This window comes from Henckelia pumila, chromosome 3 (assembly GCF_033568475.1).
Source record: "Henckelia pumila isolate YLH828 chromosome 3, ASM3356847v2, whole genome shotgun sequence".
NCBI lineage: Eukaryota > Viridiplantae > Streptophyta > Magnoliopsida > Lamiales > Gesneriaceae > Henckelia > Henckelia pumila.
Genome location: NC_133122.1, coordinates 48,816,026 through 48,836,256, shown reverse-complemented (window position 1 = coordinate 48,836,256; position 20,231 = coordinate 48,816,026). Strand labels below are relative to the sequence as shown.

Sequence of the window (20,231 nt, the reverse complement as noted above, 5' to 3'; positions counted from 1 at the left end):
TATATTTTAAATTTTTATATAATATTTCGGTATATCGGTATACCGCGGTATATTGAAATTTTCAAATTTATATCGTTACCGTAACGAAAAAATCGGTATCGTTACCGTACCGTACAGAAAAAATCGGTATATCGAAAATTTCGATAAATTCGATATTTTTCGGTATGGTAACTTTGATATACCGAAAATTCGATATTTTTTTCCACCTCTAATTGGGGCGAACGAGATAGACGGATTAACTCGTACGACAGTTCTAAACTTTAATAACCCCGGTTTTAAAAAAAAATAAAGAAAAACCTTTAATAACCCCGGTTCAAATAAGTGTTCGAGATTGCGCGACGTTCCGTGCACCGACCTCACAAAGCAATTTATTTTCGCGCTTCGCTGTATATAAACCTAAACCTCCGTCCCCTGCCTTCACAATTTGGCAATGGCGGACGGTCACTCGTTCAACAGTATCTCTCTTGGCGGGCGTGGTGGAACAGTAAGCTCAGAGTTTACCTTTTTTTTTTTTTGCCTTGTCAATTTTTATTGATTCGCAAATTATTTTCGGTTTCAGTCGAGGTGTTTGTTTCGTTGTCTCTTCGTGATTATGAAACCCTAATCATTGCCTTTGCCGTGTTTCAATTTTCTCTCGCTCGGAGGAGTTTGTTTTTCCCTATTCTTTGTGATTATTTCGCCCCTTTTATTTCCCAGGGCTTGTGTGGAATCATTGGTATTTGATTTTGTGGTGTGCTTCGTGATAAAATCATCAGTCGGCGTTGTTTACCGGGTTTAGATTTTAATACAGGGTGGTTTGTTAGTGTTTCAAACTTGAATGTCACCCCAGTCTTTTATTCAAAGCAAGCAATTCCCAGTTGATTGCCATAGCAAATACGGGAATCTAAAGAATTTCCCTAGAGATCAAAATCGGAAGCTAGTTTTTTCTGCCTAGGTTGTTTATTTGAGTAAGAGTTAGAATCTTCAATTATTTTTGCCGCATCCTTCCTCTGAGATTTGTTTCGTGGCAGCCATTGATTTAATGTCCCAGGAGTTGCATCCTAGAATAACAGATTACCTTGTTGCTCCTTTTTTTTTTGGTTGGTGAAAATTGATTAGAAATTCTTGTTACAACTGCAGAATCCTGGACAACTTAAAGTTCACTCCGGTGGGGTAGTATGGAAAAAACAAGGTGGTGGCAAGGCTGTGGAAGTTGATAAATCTGATTTGCTTGCCCTCACCTGGATGAAGGTCCCTCGATCTAATCAACTCGGTGTTCGAACCAAAGATGGTCTTCACTATAAATTTACAGGTTTTCGGGACCAGGTAACCTCTTATTTCTCTTACCTTATGTTATGAATTCTATAACATATATCTCCTCTCAAGCGGAGCTTATGTGTTCTTCAAATCATTTATTGTTTTATACATCAATTAAGTTTGTAAATTGTTTATTAGCAAGGGTCATTATTATACATGTTGTAACGTTAAAACTTATTATGTAGTTCTTCATCTGTGCTGTTGCACTCCTCATGTTTAACTACCATATCTTTTATCAGCAAATCCCCCGGACCAAAAAATCAATGTTAAGCAGTATGTGAAGTGTGAACATATTTTCACCGACATTATTGTCTTCCATAGTTCCCCGTTCTTTTGTCATGTGTTTGGTTCATTTAAGCAGAGCGCTCTACCTTGTGTTTTAGAAGGTACTTGTTATGCAGGATGTTGCCAGTCTGACTGCATTTTTCCAATCCAATTACGGGAAAACACCAGAGGAGAAGCAACTCTCTGTGAGTGGGAAAAATTGGGGAGATGTTGATTTAAATGGTACGTGAAAATTTTAAATTCCTAGGATCTATACCTGTCTATACTTTTTTCACTCATTTCGTGTCGTGTTATTTGTCTATATATACAAGCTGTAACGGTAATTGCATTTGAAAGTAACTCCTGATCAACTTTGTTTTACTTCAATTTTGCTATCATGGATCGGGATTGATTGGTATGAAAGTTTGCCATTTCTTAGGGATGTAAACGAGCCGAGCCGAGCTTTTGAATGTTCAAGCTCGGTTCATTTACAACCGAGCCAAGCCCGAGCTTATTTAACGAATATATTCATGGCTCACGAGCTTATTCGAGCTTTTATCGAGCCTAAACGAGCTTAATATATTTAAACTATAAATTTAAATATTTATTAAATTAATTTAAAACTAAATTATATATTTGAAAAAAATATAATATTATTATTAAAATTTGTAATTTTATTCTAATAAATTAATTTTTATAGATTTTTCAATATTTTTCATAAGTAAAGTGTAATTTTATAAATTAAATATCAATACTATTATTTTTTCGTCTAAGAGATGACTTACGAGCTTGTTAACGAGCCTGTTAACGAGCATGTTCACGAGCTAACGAGCCGAATATTGTAAAGCTCGAGTTTGGTTCGTTTGCCTTAACGAGCCTCATTAAACGAGCTCGAACGAGCTTTTAACGAGACGAGTCCCGAACAGCTCGTGAACTGTTCGGCTCATTTACATCCCTACCATTTCTTTGATGAACATGAGTGCTCTATAAGTAATGCAAGATAAACACTCTTTGATTATAGAGTCACCCGTTCTTTTGTAGCATGTATGTATGACATAACCTTTTTTTCCTTTTTTTTTGTGGGAAGAAAGCTAACTTTCCGTATTTCCACCCTTTATCAGACGCGGAGAAATGAAAAAAAATTTTATCTGTGTCTTAGTCATATATTTGAATCTCATGTCTTCCTTATTGTTTAAGCTGTGATTAGTAGATATGGAATTCATGTGTCTTGATACTTATTCCCAGGTAATACACTCACATTTCTTGTGGGTGGTAAGCAAGCATTTGAGATATCTTTAGCTGATGTTGCACAGACCCAACTTCAAGGGAAAAATGATGTCATGTTGGAATTTCATGTGGATGACACAACTGGAGCTAATGAGGTATTTTCTTTGTAATTATCTCGATCTTCGCTGATCATATATACCTATAGCAATCCTGATTAGATATCCTTTAATAATAGCAACTTTACGAAGTACCTGTTTTGCAGAAAGATTCCTTGATGGAAATAAGTTTTCACATCCCAAATTCAAACACTCAATTTGTCGGTGATGAAAATCGCCCTTCTGCTCAGGTAATTCTGTTACGTGGAAATTTTCCCTGGACTTCTCCGGTTTTAAAAAATCTCAGCATAAGAAATTATTCTCGGTGTAGGTGTTCCGAGACAAGATAGTGTCAATGGCTGATGTTGGAGCCGGAGGTGAAGAAGCTGTCGTTACTTTTGATGGAATTGCCATCCTTACTCCTAGGTAGGTTATTCTGAGCATTCAGTGTCAGTTTAATTCTCTCTAATACATGATGTCCAACATAGATGTTCTTTCCTTTTAGGGGACGATACAATGTTGAACTTCATCTCTCATTTTTGCGTCTCCAAGGGCAAGCTAATGATTTTAAGATCCAGTACAGCAGCGTTGTTCGTGTTTTTTGGCTGCCTAAGGTTCCTTGCTTCTGCTCTCTTTAAAGTCTTCGTAATCTGTATATGCATATATCTGGATATGCTTTCCTGCTCTTTGGTTCTTTTCTATACATAGTTTAGTGAGCATCATTTTGGGTGCATCTGATCTAATGCGTCATCATTTTCTTTGCTGCAGTCTAACCAACCTCACACCTTTGTGGTTGTTACTCTTGACCCACCTATTAGGAAGGGCCAAACATTATATCCACATATAGTGATGCAGGTAGTGATTGCTTTAATTTTTTTTTTTCTATTCTCCATAAAAATGCAAGGATGCAAAGTTAAACATTCTATGAGGTACTTAAATAAATTTTGCAGTTTGAGACAGACTCTGTTATAGACACCACCTTGTCTATGAGCGATGAGCTTTACCATACCAAGTTTAAGGACAAGCTCAATCCAGAACATAAGGTAATCTCCTAACCTGTTTTTAACCTTCTTGGGTTTGGGTTTGCTTTTAGTTTTCACCATTTGAAAGAAACACTTTCTTGTTTGTTTTAATTTTCTTTTTACGATTAGTGGATCGTCCATCAATAATGGTTGTTCCCAATTAAACACATGGAAGTTGGAAATATGATTGTGTAGCACTTGAAACTGATTATGATTTCCCGGTGAAGTTCACCGTGATGATCATTTTCCTGATATGTATTTTTTAAAATATCAGGGACTCATACACGAAGTCTTTATCACCATTCTCCGTGGTTTGTCTGGTGCCAAAGTCACTAAACCTGGAAATTTCCGTAGCAATCAGGATGGCTATGCTGTGAAGTCATCACTGAAAGCTGAAGATGGAGTCCTTTATCCCCTCGAAAAGAGCTTTTTCTTTTTACCTAAACCACCCACCCTCATTCTTCATGAGGAGGTAGAATTTGCAATTTTAATCATCATTATTTTCTCCTCCAGCTTCATGTATCATATGCTTGTATTTGTTCTGCGGAAGGAAGTTGACGTGTTTGCCTTAATCTAGATTGACTACGTGGAGTTTGAGAGGCATACTGCTGGAGGTTCAAATATGCACTACTTTGATCTTCTCATTAGACTTAAGACTGAGCAGGAGCACCAATTCCGAAACATTCAAAGAAATGAGTACCATTCACTTTTTGACTTCATTAGGTCAGTACATCTCTCTTGCCGGTTTATTTTTCGTGTTGGTCTGTTGGACTAGTCTTTCTAGTTAAAAATTCTGACGGTATTAGTATGATGTTACAGTATCAAGGGCCTGAAGATCATGAACTTGGGGAGTGCCAAGACCACCGAGGGAGTGGCGGCTGTTCTGCAGAGTGATGATGATGATGCGGTTGACCCGCATCTTGAGCGCATCAAGAATGAAGCAGCTGGAGATGAGAGCGATGAAGAAGTATGTTTGTCATTTCTTTAATTTGTTAATTATATTAGCTTCTACTATGGCAAGAGACAGGTTTGTCATTTTCTTGAATTTATTAATTATATATTAGCTTCTACTATGGCAATCAAAGCGGACATAAAAAACTTGTTATTAGTGTGTACGAATTAAATTTTTGTTTGTAACGTCTTGTGTTTGAAATCTTCTCAGGATGAAGATTTTGTTGTCGACAAGGATGATGGAGGCTCCCCTACTGATGATTCGGGGCAAGGAGAATCTGATGGCAGTGACAGTGGAGGGGAGAAAGAGGTAAATTTACTAATACTAATTTCCATGATGTGATTCAGTTTCTTCGCCGTATGTTGAGACTCCATTGATGGATTGATTTAGGTACCGTTGAAAAAGAAACTCAAGAAAGAGCCTTCTTTCAAGGCATCGACAAGTAGGAAGAAAACTAAAGATGGCGACGAAGATGGGTCAACAAAGAAGAAGAAACCGAAGAAGAAAAAGGACCCAAATGCACCAAAGAGGGCCATCAGCGCCTTTATGTTCTTCTCCCAAACAGAAAGAGAGGTTTGTTTAACACGTTCTGAAATCATATTCCGGCGACTTATACTCTTCCAAAAACTCAATTTTATGCTCACGCGAACCCATGTTTCTTTTGTGACATAGAATGTGAAGAAGAACAACCCTGGGATTTCATTCACGGAGGTTGGGAAAGAACTTGGGGATAGGTGGAATAAGCTGACAGGTATCATATAATAACGGCACTGATTTCACGATAACTTTGTAGAATTACAACGTTTGGTCCTCACACTGGTGTCATTGATTCTGCAGCTGAGGAAAAAGCCCCATATGAAGCAAAAGCCCGGGAAGATAAAAAACGTTATAGCGAAGAAATCAAGGGGTACAAGAACCCACAGGCCTCAAATATGGGGATGGCAGACGAATCTGACAGCGAGTAAGCATCTTGATGACCGTAATGTAGCTTCAGAGGTCATGATGCCAGTATGTCCTTGGTTCAAGACCGCGTGCTCTAGAAAATATCATATTTACTAATTTTGTTAACCTGAGAATGTGTTGGTTTTCCCTGCTTTAGGGGCCGTTGGTTGTGATGAACAAATTTTTACCCTACATTTTTTGTATCTATGCCAAAGACGGATTTGAAGGAGGTTTTGTAATAAGATTTCACTTGATTTTTTCTATGAGAATCAAAGAAATATCGTCCAAGTGCTTGATTGAGAAAGTTATTTTGTGGTATGGGTTTGATATGATAGTGGCCTAGTGGGGTTTCATTCAGTCTCTTGTTATATATAAATATATATATATATATTTAAAATTTTGCCAGTAATTTTAAGAACGGAAGATATATTTGAATTTGTTGGTTGGATACATATTTTTGTAAATTGTGCAGCGTTTGAGAGATTTTTTATAAAATAATTCTCAATTTTTTCTTAACAAAATTTTAATTTTTTTTGTTAAAAAAAAATTAAAAAGTTTCTTAGAACTCTCTCAAAAACTAACCTCTGGTTTTTTGTTTCACAAGTAAAACTATGACCAACGTACAAATTTATTAACTATACTATAATGACATGTTTAAAAATTGGATGAGATTTCCTTCCAAAATTATGATTATTTATAAAATATTACAAGAATTAATTATGATGAAATTCCTTGTCAATTAAATGTTCTCAAACTCTTTCCACGAATAATTAATGGATTCATTCCATTTTTTAAATTTGTACTTTCTTGTGGAACAATACACCTTCGCATCTATCTTATTGCCAAAGAAATTAGCGCTCAGCTGAAGTACCTAAATCAACGGCGCAGATCCACCCGTGGCACGCCCAATGTCATCAACGGCTGAGATTCCAATAGCACCACATTCACACCCTTCAAAAAATTAGGGCTTTTACCCACCCCTCTTGCACAATATATACCCTCCACGGTTTCGCTTCGAGAAATATCGCACTCTCACACATCATTTCCTCTTTACTTTATTCGCGAGCTTCCGATTTCCAGTAAGGAAACCATGGGCAAGGGTCCGGGTCTCTACTCCGACATTGGCAAAAGAGCTCGAGGTTTTACTTTTCGTTTATTCATTTCTGTGATTTTGATGAATGCTGGATATCCTTTCTTCAGATTATTATGTTGCATTTTGGTCGTTATTTTTTGGATTTTTGGGTTCGTTTTTACTAGTTTTTTTTTTTTTTTGGAATTAGATCTTCTGAACAAGGATTATCAGGCTGACCAGAAGTTTTCCGTCACTACCTACTCGCCCACTGGAGTTGTAAGTTTTGATTTATGGGGGTTTTGTTGTTTCAAAAATAGAATCTGTTTAATTTTCCCTGGAAATTAATTACGCCAGATGATGCCACAAAATGCTCTTATGTACTTGTCGATTTAGAAAATTTGACTTGTTATTTTTTCTATTGATTATTAACGAATCTCATTATGTTTTTTCCTCTTTCGTTATGCTATGAATTATGATCTAGTAGTGATTTGATTGATGTTGCGGACATTGGAGACAGTTCATGTGTTTTTTTTGTCTTTTTACGTGCTTTTTCAAACAAATGATTGTTAATGTTAGTTGTAAATCATTAGCGTGACTATTAATGTCGGTATTCAATATTATTTTCACGAGTGATGGAGCACTGTTGTTGTGCATGCATTGTGCTTGAGCTCATGTTTCTATTCTCGTGGTCTTTACAGTATCATGTTTTATATATTTGGGCTATATTACATACATGTTTCGTATGTATGTTTAGAACATCATTTAATTATGCTTGAAGAAGTTTAAATGCTTTTCCTATCGAAGAATTTTGTGATGCTTAAGGATTCAATTTTCAACCTAGAAGTCCTCTTGGGTATGTTGTTTGATTTACTGTTGTTGTGCTTGAAACATGTCATCTGGTGGCATGGACATGGTCTGGGTGATGGCGTGATGCACATTTTCTGGATGAATCACAATTAGTTAGCTAATTTATTGCTTTGTTTTGCAGACTCTCACGTCTACCGGAACAAAGAAAGGTGAATTGTTTTTGGCTGATATCAGTACCCAGTTGAAGCACAACAACGTCACAACAGATGTTAAAGTGGATACCGCAGCCAATGTATGTTCATTCACCTACATCCCTGCTTTTATAATGAAAATACAACATATTTAATTACCAATACTTGTTATTGTTTTGTTGTTAAATACTTTGCAGTCATCTTTCTTATGCTGTAATGTAAACAATTCTTACAAACTGTTGAAAAATTTTAGATTGTAATTTATGCACCCTTTTAAGCACTTGACTAATTATGGAATTAATTTCAGCTCTTAACCACCATCACGGTGGATGAGCCTGCTCCTGGGCTGAAAACAATTTTAAGCTTCAGAGTTCCCGATCAAAGGTCTGGAAAGGTAAGCTACATAGTCTCTGGCCTTGTCAAGTATTATAGCCTTGGGCAGGCATTTGACCTGATTCTGTTTGTATATAATTGTAGCTGGAACTTCAATACTTGCATGATTATGCTGGGATAAGCTCAAGCATAGGGTTGACTGCGAATCCGATTGTCAACTTTGCTGGTGTTCTGGGAAACAGTACTGTTGCTCTTGGGAGCGATCTTTCTTTTGATACCAAAGAAGGAGGCTTGACCAAATTGAACTTTGGAGCAAGCTTTACAAATTCTGACCTTATTGCTGCTTTAACTCTGTAAGTCATTTATTTTTGGTCTTCTTGAATGCTTGACCCTTCTAGTTTCATCGAAGTCTGTTTGATTCAAATGGCATATCATGAAGTTTGTGTCTAGTAAATGTCGTAACTTATTTTGCTTCAGGAATGACAAGGGTGACACCCTGTGTGCATCATACTACCACACTGTGAGCCCATTGACCAACACTGCTGTTGGTGCAGAGGTGACCCACAGCTTTTCAAACAATGAGAATACCATCACTGTCGGTACTCAGCATTCATTGGATCCACTGACCACTGTGAAGGCACGTGTCAACCACTTTGGCAAGGCAAGTGCTTTAATCCAGCATGAATGGCGCCCAAAGTCCCTCATCACCATTTCAACTGAGGTGGATACCAAGTCTATCGACAAAAGTGCCAAGTTTGGTCTGGCCTTGGTTCTGAAGCCATGAGATGACTGATTTTGGTGCTTTATGGGCATGAAAGACGGTTGTATTACTCGTTTTTTGGCGGACCCTATTGGTGATTTTAGAAATAATGTCGGTTCTTAAACTTGATATGGTAGTTATCCTCTCTCCCTTTTGAAAGTACCGAACTAGTATATGTCAGTTTCAACTCGGCTTCTGAAATTTTCTCCCATCAATGCAGTTTTTTGTGTTTCCTTATCTGATAAGACATTGTGTAAATGCGACCATAAGGTTTCCTTTCTCGGCTGAAGTAATGTGTTTCCCTTGTGTGTGATTAATCACTTTATTAGAAGAATGTTTTTTTACCTTTATGTTGGAGTGACGTCCATTTTGAGCTGTTGTGCCCTACACCCATAAGAGATTCCATCAGATGAGTCGGATCGTATGGTTAACCCGACAATGAACAAATAGATCGAATTTACTGTTATATGGCTGTTAGTAGGTTTGATATTGATGTTCTTTCTCTGAAATGGTGGTTGCGTGGAAGTCTCATAACTCACATTTTATCGTTGTCCCCTAGAAGTTAAATTGTTTGCTTGGTCCTTTTTTTTAACCTTTGTGGAAACTAAAGAAAAGCTGTATTCGTAACTCATGTAAGCTCTACATGTTGCACATATGATCCTTACTAATGTGAAATATGTCTCGCGTTTGATAATCAAGATCTTCAGACGATAACAGGGCCAGTCTTTTCATTATACGGAGGGAGTATCGGGCGATGCAATGTGGATATGAATTATTAACTCGGGCTTGTAAGGTCCATAAAACTTCGGAAATGGGCTTCTTGGCAAGGCCCATTCCATACCCGAGAGCCCGAATGTGAGATTATTTGACGTTGGCTGTTTGACCATAGTCACTCATTCACGCATTAGTCATTCATTACATTAATATCGATCGTTCTGCAAGATCCCCGCCATTCGCCGGAGACTATGAAGTAGAAAAACTCGACAGAGAGAGTTTATATATCTAACCTTTCCGGCGGCGGAGAACCGGAGGCCGTTGCGTCTGAATGCCTTCCACTCGTATCAGTGCTGGAAACTCCACTTGATCGATCTCCTGCAACTGCAAGCTCTCTCTGACGAATTGGTTTGTTCTCTCATAACCTACTTTCTCTTTTCGTCTTATTCATCTTCTCCGTTCAAAAATTTCCCTCCGAACGTTTTTCGATGCGTTTCCGATCTCGTTTTTAGATCTTGGAGCTGAAATCGTGGTTTCATTGCGTAAAGACGAGATCTTAAGCTTTCCCCGGCTTTTCCTTTATTTTTATTTTTGTAAATTTGCGTGATCACTGATCGGATGCTAGTTGGTTGATGTTTTTATAAATTCACCTTGCGACAAACGCCGGCGACCGTCGGCATGTCCATGCAGTACTCTGGAGACGGTTGATTTTAGGATGCGGCAATAAGATGAGCAATGCCGACATTTATGTTAGCACTACTGCTACTTGAAGGTCCAGTTTGGTAAGCTTGATTAAGTTTGGATTGTTAAAGAAGTCGAATTGATTTATTGTAGTTGGACTATGATATGATCGATAAAAGTTGGATTATCTCATTGACAACTCATCAACACAATTTAGGTTGAATTATATTTATCCACATTGATTATAAAAAGTAATTTACAAAAATATCCCTTCACTATAAATAATAAAAAACACAACTCTTTTGAATAACTTTGTTTTTAATAATAATAATTGAGAGAAGGGCATTTTGGTCAACCTAAATTATTTATACTAACTTATCTCATTTTTAAAAAAAATCATATCAAACATAAAAAAAACTATCAAATGCATATTTATGTTTCATTATCAATCACTTATCAATCAACATTTTAATCTATGAGTTATCTCATCTTTGTATCAAATTGTTCAAATGAGATTATGAATTTGAACTTGCAAATATTCGGTATGTGTGTGTATGTATACATAGACACACAAACAAAGGATTCTCAAGATGAGTTTGGATGCAGAAGTTGGGAGCTCAAAAAAACGGTTAAATAAGATCAGTTTTTTTTAAGAAAATTGCTTTTAAAAAAGGATTTTACATTCCAGATTGTCAAACCAAACCAGCTCTTAGTTTAATCACTCAAGTTTCAAAACATGAACATATACCAATATAGTACATTATTATTTTTTTTTCACCTATATAGTACAATTATGCCGAATTTGCTGTGACAAATTATTATTTTAACCTATATAGTACAATTATGCCGAATTTGCTGTGACAAATTAGTCTCCTTTTTCTTTGCAAGGACAAGGACAAGGACAAATTTTTTTATTATGAGCGAATTATATTTTCTTTTCTATTAGCATACCCTGGAGAGCAGCGTGGTCGTAAATACAGTCTATACAAAAATGAAAAGCATTGGTTGATGGATAGCTTACAATTTATTAGTTAATAAGAAATTTATAAATTCCCAGTTGTTATTTAAAAATAACCATCAATCACGCTAACCAAAGTTAGGAAAATAGAATAGAATTAAATTATATTGATGTAGCCTTTTAGGTGCAATATAATTATATAACGAGGATTGACTTAAAAATTTTGAAACCAAGTTTTCGTTGGCATAACTATGCGGTAAATTGTGGAGTGTCATACAAAGCAAGCAGCCTCTTAGGGAGGCCACTAACCCCCTCTGATTTCAAAATCTTTGCTAAGCACACCGCCACCCTCAAAAAGAACAAGACACAAAAGTAGTAGGAAAAACGGCTGTTACCTCCATTAATTGATAAGAACTATAGGCACAACCAAGAAAACCCACGTTTTATCCGACAGTAAGCAATGTGACTTTATCTATATATATATATATACGCAGGCTGTAAGCCCGCAGGCTGCACCAGTCGTACTCAAACCGTGTAGGACTGCTGGATTGTATTTATGTCGAGATTCTTCAACTTCACAACTGATTCCACATGCCCTTTCAGAGTATGCAACTCTCTCAGCCTGCAACATTAGCAAGCAACAGTTGTGAAAACGATAAGAGCAAATATTGAATTCAGAATAAATATACCCGAAACAGGAACAGACCAGAGAAGAGGGGACAGTTCACAGTTTAGTGTTGGTATAGGGTGAGATTTAGTCTTTTTTATTAGAGGTTGAGTCGATCTATTAAGGAAAATTGCACTTCTTGAAGAAATGAAGGATTACAGAATAAAATCTGTTCTTTCATCCGAGTCACTGCCTCCACTCATAAATCATACTGGGAACTTCTAGTTGGCAGGAAACAGGGGAAGAAAGCCTTCAAGAAAACTATAATATGTAGTACCGTACGGCCCTACTTTCATGGGCATTTGAAAAGTGAATTGAGAATTTTCCAGTTTTGGTTAAAATTAATTGTCCACAATGGAGTTCCTTTATATGCATACCTTGCCATCTCAGCGCGTCGTTTTGCTTCTTCTGCCATCTGATTTAGATCGTTATAATTACTGCGTTCACCAAACTGTGTCTCAGGTGGATGAAGCCCATGGAGAGTCCTTTGTGCCTGTGCCCACTTGAGCTCACGCTCTTCCTTTCCAAAATCCTTCTTCCTTGTGAAGGCAATCTACAACATCATCATCCCAAAATGAGTGGAGCAACTTCAAAATGTTAATCCAGTAAATACGAGATTATGGTTCCATTCGCCATACCCTTTGCTCAAAGACAAGATCCCAAGCCCTCCCGCTCAAGACGTATCTGATGATAATTTTGATGAAGTCGAGTGGAATATAGCATATGACATTATATAACCATATAACTCCTGCCCAACCCCATCCTATCCCTTCTATCGCAGTAAAACTCCAATTGGCATATACAGCAATTAGGGTTGCAACCTGCCATGAAAAAAAATTAAAATGTTCAGGTTGTCTGCATGCTTCCCAATAAAGAACCAAAGGACCAGTAATTCACTTACAAGCTGAGCAGCGAGAAAAGCGCCTACGAGCAGAAGTCCAGGACGCTCGGTAAAAGACCAACTCCTCGATCTAGTCACAAATATCAAGGCTTGACTGATGATGCTAACCTGCAAATATACTGCAGATGCCATCTTTCTGACGTTGGGGTGAAATTTTTTCTCGAGAGATGCAACCCCGAATACACTCTGTAAATCAGAATATGCAGGCGAAAAAAAGTAACTTAGAGCATAATTCTCTCGACTCAGTTCACCAAAGTAGAAGCCACTTTAAAACAAATAATGAATAGACGACAGACAAGCCAGATCATCTCTTTCTAGTTCACAATCTGCGCAATAATACTAGAAGCAAGCAGACCCTCAGTATCAATTTTGTTTTTGAAACTCCCTTTCCTAATTCTATTTTTCTGAGCTTCCTAATTTTGATAAATGCGAACACAACTAACATTATATCCAACAAAAGCAGAGTAGATACAGTCATCCATAATTTGACGTAATTAAAACTATACATACAGTGAAGAAGTTTGTATCATATGCTGCCCAGAAGAAAATGACCGTCATCATAGCTAAGTAGCTCCCGAGAATGACCCCTGTCGTAAAAATCTCAGCCAACTTCCAGCTGTCAGGTAAAGGAGATGGTTTCACTCTATCCTTTGATATTGTCATTATAGTACCTAGGCCAAACTCAAAGCTTCAGAATTTCCAGATCATACTTCCAATAATAGATTATTACTAGTGTGTTTCTTTAATACATAGGTAAAATATAGCTCCCAAAACAAAACAGAAAAGCCCATAGGTAAAAGAACAGAAATTCTCAATGATTAATCTATATAATCTAGAGTAACAATACAAAGACTGGAGCAACAAGTGTGCGTGCATAACTGGCAAGGATAATTGAGAAACGAAGGGTAGGAATCAAGGGGAAAACATTTACCATCATTCAATATGGCAATTATCAGAACCATGAAAGGTGGGAAGTCAAACTTCCATATAAGTGCAAGCAACATGAAACCAAGCTGTACATCAAAAGTTACATTAGAGGGCAGGATTACCACTAGATCAATGTCAAACCACAGCATTTAGTAAGCAACGGAATTCAGAAACTTACAACGATACGGATTGTGATAGAGACTGCATAAATCTGCATAATAAAAAAAAACAAGCTGATTAAGAGAGATTTGCTAGAGTAATGCAGCATAGCTGCATAGGGCTGCTAGGGAAGGTGTTCTTTGTGACTGAAGGGAAAGAATAGAAAATTCCCTGGTTATAGCTAAATTAGTAGAAGTCTACATACTGAAGTGGAAGAAGTAAAAGGAACGGCACCAATTCCCAACCCAGAAAAAAGAATCGCGGTGGTTTTCTAGACGAGAAGACTGATTCTAAAAACTTACCGTGTAATTTTTCATCCTCTGAAATATTGCTCGACTAGTTAGCACAGCACTGATGATAACACTTAGTCCGGGTTCAGTCAGGACAATATCAGATGCGCTACGAGCAGCGTCAGTTGCATCTGCAACAGCTATGCCAATATCAGCTTTCTTGAGAGCAGGGGCATCATTCACCCCATCACCAGTCATCCCACAAATATGTTTCATGGCTTGCAAACGTTTGACAATTTCGTATTTGTGCTCTGCAAATGCGAGCTTGAATTGGTATAGATATTAAATTAAGTAAAGACAGAATTTATCTCATAGAAGGCAGGTGATGACACTATCACCAAAGAAAAAGGAGCATACCAGGGAAAACGCCAGCAAAACCATCAGCCTTTTCAATCAACTCATCAACGGGCAGGGCAGCAATAGACTCATCTTTGTTGTGTCCTAACAAAGTAGATGAAGGATACATGTTGGTTCCCATCCCCAAACGACGCCCTGTTTCCTTCCCTATTGCAAGCTGATCACCTGATGCAAATCAAATATGGATCATTTCGTAATACAAAGTGGAAGTACACCCAAACAAAATATAGTAGTCAAAAACCCTAAATGCGAGAAAAAATGCCAAGAAATGAGAGTCGGTACTCAAAACCCTATAGAAAGAGGTAACTGACATATGAAGTTCAATAATGAGTTAAGAAGCAACAAATAAACTTTTTCCTTGTAATGAACCCTGAACCACAATCTGCCTTCTCATCAGTTCAGTGGTATCTCTCCGAGAGTAGGAAACAAAAAAAAAATTCCTTAGGTATAAAAAGACCCTAAGGCCTAAACTACTAGGACCGTTGATAAGTTGTTTCTTTTAAAAATATTGTATCAAGTGGGGTGGCGGTTGGGGGAGCTAATTAAGATAAAACAATAAATCATGAACAACGATACAAGCTGAGACCCATCTACGAATTTCACTAAATCTCTGCTAAAAAGTGCTGGGTGTAATCAATTATACACCCCAGATTACTTGGTGAATCATTCACCAAAGCATACATACAGTAAAAGTTTGTCTAAAAGTATATGCTCACCAGTTATCATCTTCACATTTACACCAAGATTCAGAGCCCTTCTGATTGTCTCTGCACTATCATGCCTGGGAGGATCAAAAAGAGGCAAGAGCCCTATAAATTTCCATGGGCCTCCAGGACTCTCCTTCCTTCCTTCAGGAACTTCCTGAAATACAATAAGGCTGTCAAATGCATGAAAGGAGCAAGGACTTATTCACAGAACGGTATAAGCTTCAGAAAGTAGGATAAAAAATTAATCAGAGAAGACGGGTCACCTGATATGCTACTGCCAGAGATCGTAACCCACGGTCAGCGAACTTATCAATCACAGAATGAACTCTACGTTCTATCTCAGATTTGTTATGCGCAAGATGCAAGATCTAGAAGTAAAAGGGTGAAACTAATCAGAAAGCATTTGGCAATACATAGCAATCGTTTATCAGATTTTTTATTATACCTGTTCAGGGGCACCCTTGCTGACCCGATGCCAGTTGCCTTCACTATCGAAATAAGTCAAAGCAGTGCGTTTATCGGTTGGATTGAATGGTAAGAAATGAACCTCTTGAATTCCTGCCCTTGCCTTTTAACATGTATTAGAAGCAGAGGAAAAAATCTCTCTTAATCATTGGTAGTCCATGGTATCAACAATTAGATCAAAATGTAATCTTCTATAAAATCATGCATGTATTACTATGCCTCCCATAAAAACCATCTCACGGGGATGCAATTTAATGTCTTCTTACCTCCTTGGGATCTGCCAACATTCCGACAATGGCAGCATCAATGGCATCTTGGTTTTCCAGCCGAGAGGCCCTGGCAGCCATCAGAACAACGGTATCTGCATCCACTCCTTTAGAGAAGACCTACAATCATAAATGAGACCAAGGAGTTAAAACAGGCATTGAAACGCCAAGTCCATACACAATCCATAGACAATTTTATCGACCTCAATAAGATTTTTGTCAACTGTAAGTTTGTTCAATGTCAAGGTTCCGGTTTTGTCACTGCAAAGCACATCCATCCCAGCCATTTCTTCGATTGCTGTCATTCTTTTAGTGATTGCCCCCTGATAGCATAAACAATTTAGAAACATAAAAAACTTCAAACTAAACACTTCCAGCTAGAACGAAAACACCAAAGGCACTGTACCTGCTGGGACAAACGGTGTGAACCAATTGCCATTGTAACAGACAACACTGTCGGCATTGCAATTGGAATTCCTCCAATAAGGAGCACAAGCAAATTATCAATTCCTGGACGATAAGGACGGTGTTGGATTGGGTACATCACAATGATTTCAACAATCATCCCCACAGCAATAGAACATATGCAGAAATTTCCAATGGCAGTCAAGACCTTCAGAAAACAGAAACCAACATCAACACCAAATTTCGAACAAAGATGTAAGATGCAAAAAATGATGATTTTACACATTTCAATGGATAGGAACAAACATGAGAAATTTACCTATAACAAATAGCATATCACAAATGAAATGAAGACTCCCACAGTTTCAGCGTAATATTAGTGTTTCAATCGTGGTGTTGAGTGCAACAGTTGGATTTACAATCCATACCTTCTGAAAATGCCCAACTTGATTAGTGGAGTCTACAAGGTGGGCAGCTTTTCCGAAGAAGGTATGTACACCAGTGGCAATGACCATTGCTTCTATCTCCCCTTGTTTGACTGTAGAGCCTGAGTATACACCATCCCCGGGGCTTTTTGTCACCGGAAGGGATTCCCCTGTTAAAGCAGACTGTAGCATAAAAATAGTAAATAATCAGTTGTGCGACAAAGAGTAAAAGAACCAACAGAAATAAGTATAAATCAAAAGAAAAAACACATAAGCCACAGTAGGACCTGGTCAATTTTCAAAGGATCTCCCTCTAGGAGTCGAGCATCAGCTGGTATAATATCTCCCAACTTTATGCTAACTATGTCCCCTGGAACAAGAACGGCGGCATCTTCCTCAACCCATTGCCCATCTCGAAGAACCTATACATTTGTCTAACATACTTTCAATGGAATGAAATCATTGCAATTTCTTCAAAATTCGTACATAGAATTACACGAAACACGTCATGCAACTAGACTGAATAACATTTAACCTTTGCTTTTGGAGCAAGACGAGCCATGAGGGCAGCAGCAGCATTTCCGGCATTGTTTTCCTCAATGAAACTAATTGTGGAGTTGATTATAAGAAGAGTAATGATACCAACAAAATCTTGCCAATCTGGTGGTTTTCCCTGTAAATTACTCCCCAAGTAAATAAATGCATAAACAGAAAAAAGGTTTGGTAAAATATTGAAAATTCCACAAATATTGACGAGTTTTATCATTAAAAAGTCATGTCAAAACTGCAAACCATCGTTGACCAGAAATCAAAGGAAAGAAAAAAAGAAAGAACGAAGACAGATGCATAAAAAATAGTTTAATTTCAAATGGGCAAATAAGTTACTCTATGTTGTTTGGCATTTAATATCGTGGCAGCCTATGAAGCAGCAGAAGATTATTAAAAATCTTAATCATAATATACTATGTCGTTTAGAATTAATCAAATAGTAAACTACAACTTTGTTTCTTGCACAGTACATAGTCAAATTAAGCAACGGAGGACTCCACACACACACAACACACACTAACAACAAATTTTTTTAAAAAAAAATTTTAAAAAGAAAAGCACTAACTCCTCCATTAGCGAGAGCAATGGCCATAATCGCCGCAGCTTCCATCACCCACGACAAAGGGTTCCACATAAACCCTAAAAACTTCAGAATCTTGCTCTCCTGCAATTAACCATATTTTTTCCGCCCAAAAAAAAAAACATAACCAGTAGATTAATAACGTAGAATTAAAACTAAAATTTGAAAAATAATATTAAAAAAATACAAAAACTAACCTTCTTTTCTTCGAGCTTGTTGTGACCAAAAATCTCGAGCCTTCTGTTAGCATTCTCAGATGACAGCCCCTCTCTCGTACATCTCAGATTCTCAAACACCTCTTCGATCGGTATGTTCTCCTGCAACCGTAGTATTCACCAACCAATCAAAAAAAAAAAAAACAGCGCGAACATGCAACAACAGAAAACAGAGGGAAAAAAAACGAAGTCCAAACCAAATCCACAGCTTCTCTCTTGAGAGCCTCCATAGCTTCATCATTCGCCGCCATATCTACAACAAACACAAAAACACAGTAATCTCTCAATCAATCCAAAATCGAGATACAAAATACAACCAGGAGTAGAGTGTAAACGCATCAGTACTTCAGAAAAATGAAACTGAAAAAGCTCACTGATCTGGAGAGGAGAAAGGGAGAAGGAATGTAGAAAGGGTGGGTTGGAAATAGGAATTTGGAAGGAATCAGGCAGTTGTGGAGTCGTCTGCATATATTCGCAGCACTTTTCGGACACGCGCTAACGCGCTCCTCGTGTCGCGTGAGTGGAAACGGGAGGAATAGTAATATATTATATTTTAGATAAAAATATATATTATACGTAGGCGGAACAGATGTTCTTTGAATTTTCTGTTTTCTGGAACAAAAGTATATTTTATTTTGTTGGGGGATATTCTATGCTACTCAGATACATTCTTTTTAGTAATTTTTTTAAAATATTTGCACGACATCACTCTAAAAAACATTAGATGTCCGTATAAATATTTCACTGAAAAAAAAATATGTGGAATTCATCGATAATTTTTTTTTTTCGTTTTTACATGATGTTCGCTCGAATATTTAGAAAAAAATGGAAGTGTCTCTCTCGGTATAAGATAAATCAATCGGATTTTGTGTGACCCGTAATAATTATGGTCGTGTATATGTACTTGTCAAGTACGGGCCCCCGTTGATCTTACTAGAATTAAATTTTATTTTTTCTATGAAATAATCATGTAGGGGAAGTAGGAAATACAAGTCATCGCATAATTATTCTTTTAATTTTTTGTTTAATAAACAAACACATGCGACCACTGTGTAAATCATTGAGTTTAAAGTAGATGACAGTGGGATAAAATGGTTCGACAATTCTATACAATCAAGATAGTATTGACAGAAAGAATCCAACTTGTGATTATTTTATCTTGTGTCGATCTTTTTCATCGTCTCAAACATCATGAAACTATCATGTTTTTTTTTATTTGTTATGTTATTATGTTATTATTTTACGTGCGTGGGGTATCAAGTATAACATTTACTTGTGTCCCCCCCTTCCACTCTACTTGATACAAAAGTGATACTAGTTGATATATATTGAATTAAATACGGAAAATAATGAAGTGGGTCATCAATTTAGAATACGATGTGAACTTTCCCAACTTATACCAATTTTGTTCGAACATTAAATGTTGCCCAATGTTTTGGGTAATTTTTACTCTCCACTGGTTTTATTTAGATATCAAAAATTTAAATCTCAGACTCAATCATTAATCGAACTCATGGAAAATGATATTTATAATCAAAATTTTTTTTTTATATATTTAAAATATTCCAACACATGTATGTTGTGGACCAAAAAATATATGTATATATTTAAAGCACATACGTGTATGTTAGTCGTGTGTCTATATACATATATGTCCAATTCTTGAGTTCATTGAGGTGGTCCCACTCAAGTCTTTTACATTACCAAGCAATTCATAGCTAATTTGATACGTGATTCATTTTTTGAATTTAAATTTTTTTTATTTTTTTTGGAAAGCTTATCTTCTAGTCAAATTTTTTTTTTGATACAAAGAGAAGGAGAGGACTCGAACTCGAACTCGAATTTATGCCAATTGACAAAAAGATAAGACCAATTAGATTACAAGCACATCTCTATGTTCTACTTCTACAATTCTAGTCATTTTAAGATATTTTACTCCATGTTTTATAGATATTATTATTACTTGACGATAATTTTATAAAATAGAAACAAGTAAAACTTGAG

General features: G+C 36.9%; 3 protein-coding genes across 3 annotated transcripts; 2 read left to right on the top strand and 1 right to left on the bottom strand.

The window, feature by feature from the left end:
- The first annotated feature begins 357 nt into the window (after positions 1-357).
- On the top strand, positions 358-6,155 carry LOC140887894 (FACT complex subunit SSRP1). Its single transcript, XM_073295480.1, has 16 exons — positions 358-484; positions 1,120-1,305; positions 1,698-1,803; positions 2,806-2,942; positions 3,050-3,133; positions 3,214-3,308; positions 3,388-3,496; positions 3,651-3,737; positions 3,833-3,925; positions 4,179-4,376; positions 4,482-4,627; positions 4,724-4,871; positions 5,067-5,165; positions 5,247-5,429; positions 5,529-5,607; positions 5,694-6,155. The coding sequence occupies exons 1-16, from the start codon at positions 431-433 to the stop codon at positions 5,819-5,821; spliced, it is 1,932 nt and encodes a 643-aa protein (XP_073151581.1). The 5' UTR covers positions 358-430; the 3' UTR covers positions 5,822-6,155.
- A 621-nt stretch (positions 6,156-6,776) lies between these two features.
- On the top strand, positions 6,777-9,250 carry LOC140890906 (mitochondrial outer membrane protein porin of 34 kDa-like). Its single transcript, XM_073299061.1, has 6 exons — positions 6,777-6,937; positions 7,079-7,146; positions 7,859-7,969; positions 8,176-8,262; positions 8,346-8,554; positions 8,679-9,250. The coding sequence occupies exons 1-6, from the start codon at positions 6,889-6,891 to the stop codon at positions 8,983-8,985; spliced, it is 831 nt and encodes a 276-aa protein (XP_073155162.1). The 5' UTR covers positions 6,777-6,888; the 3' UTR covers positions 8,986-9,250.
- Positions 9,251-11,528: 2,278 nt separating this feature from the next.
- Positions 11,529-18,674, bottom strand: LOC140886958 (plasma membrane ATPase 1-like). Its single transcript, XM_073293918.1, has 22 exons — positions 18,573-18,674; positions 18,425-18,480; positions 18,210-18,329; positions 17,998-18,096; positions 17,419-17,556; positions 17,171-17,305; positions 16,887-17,066; positions 16,460-16,666; positions 16,257-16,376; positions 16,054-16,173; positions 15,768-15,890; positions 15,586-15,690; positions 15,332-15,476; positions 14,616-14,780; positions 14,271-14,509; positions 13,988-14,020; positions 13,814-13,895; positions 13,393-13,553; positions 12,883-13,068; positions 12,620-12,802; positions 12,359-12,534; positions 11,529-11,936 (listed from the first exon to the last, which is right to left on the bottom strand). The coding sequence occupies exons 2-22, from the start codon at positions 18,476-18,478 to the stop codon at positions 11,840-11,842; spliced, it is 2,868 nt and encodes a 955-aa protein (XP_073150019.1). The 5' UTR covers positions 18,479-18,480; positions 18,573-18,674; the 3' UTR covers positions 11,529-11,839.
- Positions 18,675-20,231: the final 1,557 nt, after the last annotated feature.

Coding starts and splice junctions, on each gene's coding strand:
- LOC140886958 (XM_073293918.1), bottom strand. CDS start 18,478: ATGGCGGCGAATGATGAAGCTATGGAGGCTCTCAAGAGAGAAGCTGTG. Junction 17,067..17,170: donor ATCCTTTGAAAATTGACCAG/GTCCTACTGTGG, acceptor TTTATGCTACAG/TCTGCTTTAACAGGGGAATC. Junction 16,667..16,886: donor AAGTTGGGCATTTTCAGAAG/GTATGGATTGTA, acceptor TGTTTTCTGAAG/GTCTTGACTGCCATTGGAAA.
- LOC140890906 (XM_073299061.1), top strand. CDS start 6,889: ATGGGCAAGGGTCCGGGTCTCTACTCCGACATTGGCAAAAGAGCTCGA. Junction 7,147..7,858: donor CCTACTCGCCCACTGGAGTT/GTAAGTTTTGAT, acceptor TTTGTTTTGCAG/ACTCTCACGTCTACCGGAAC. Junction 8,555..8,678: donor CTTATTGCTGCTTTAACTCT/GTAAGTCATTTA, acceptor ATTTTGCTTCAG/GAATGACAAGGGTGACACCC.
- LOC140887894 (XM_073295480.1), top strand. CDS start 431: ATGGCGGACGGTCACTCGTTCAACAGTATCTCTCTTGGCGGGCGTGGT. Junction 485..1,119: donor TTGGCGGGCGTGGTGGAACA/GTAAGCTCAGAG, acceptor TTACAACTGCAG/AATCCTGGACAACTTAAAGT. Junction 5,608..5,693: donor TAGGTGGAATAAGCTGACAG/GTATCATATAAT, acceptor TTGATTCTGCAG/CTGAGGAAAAAGCCCCATAT.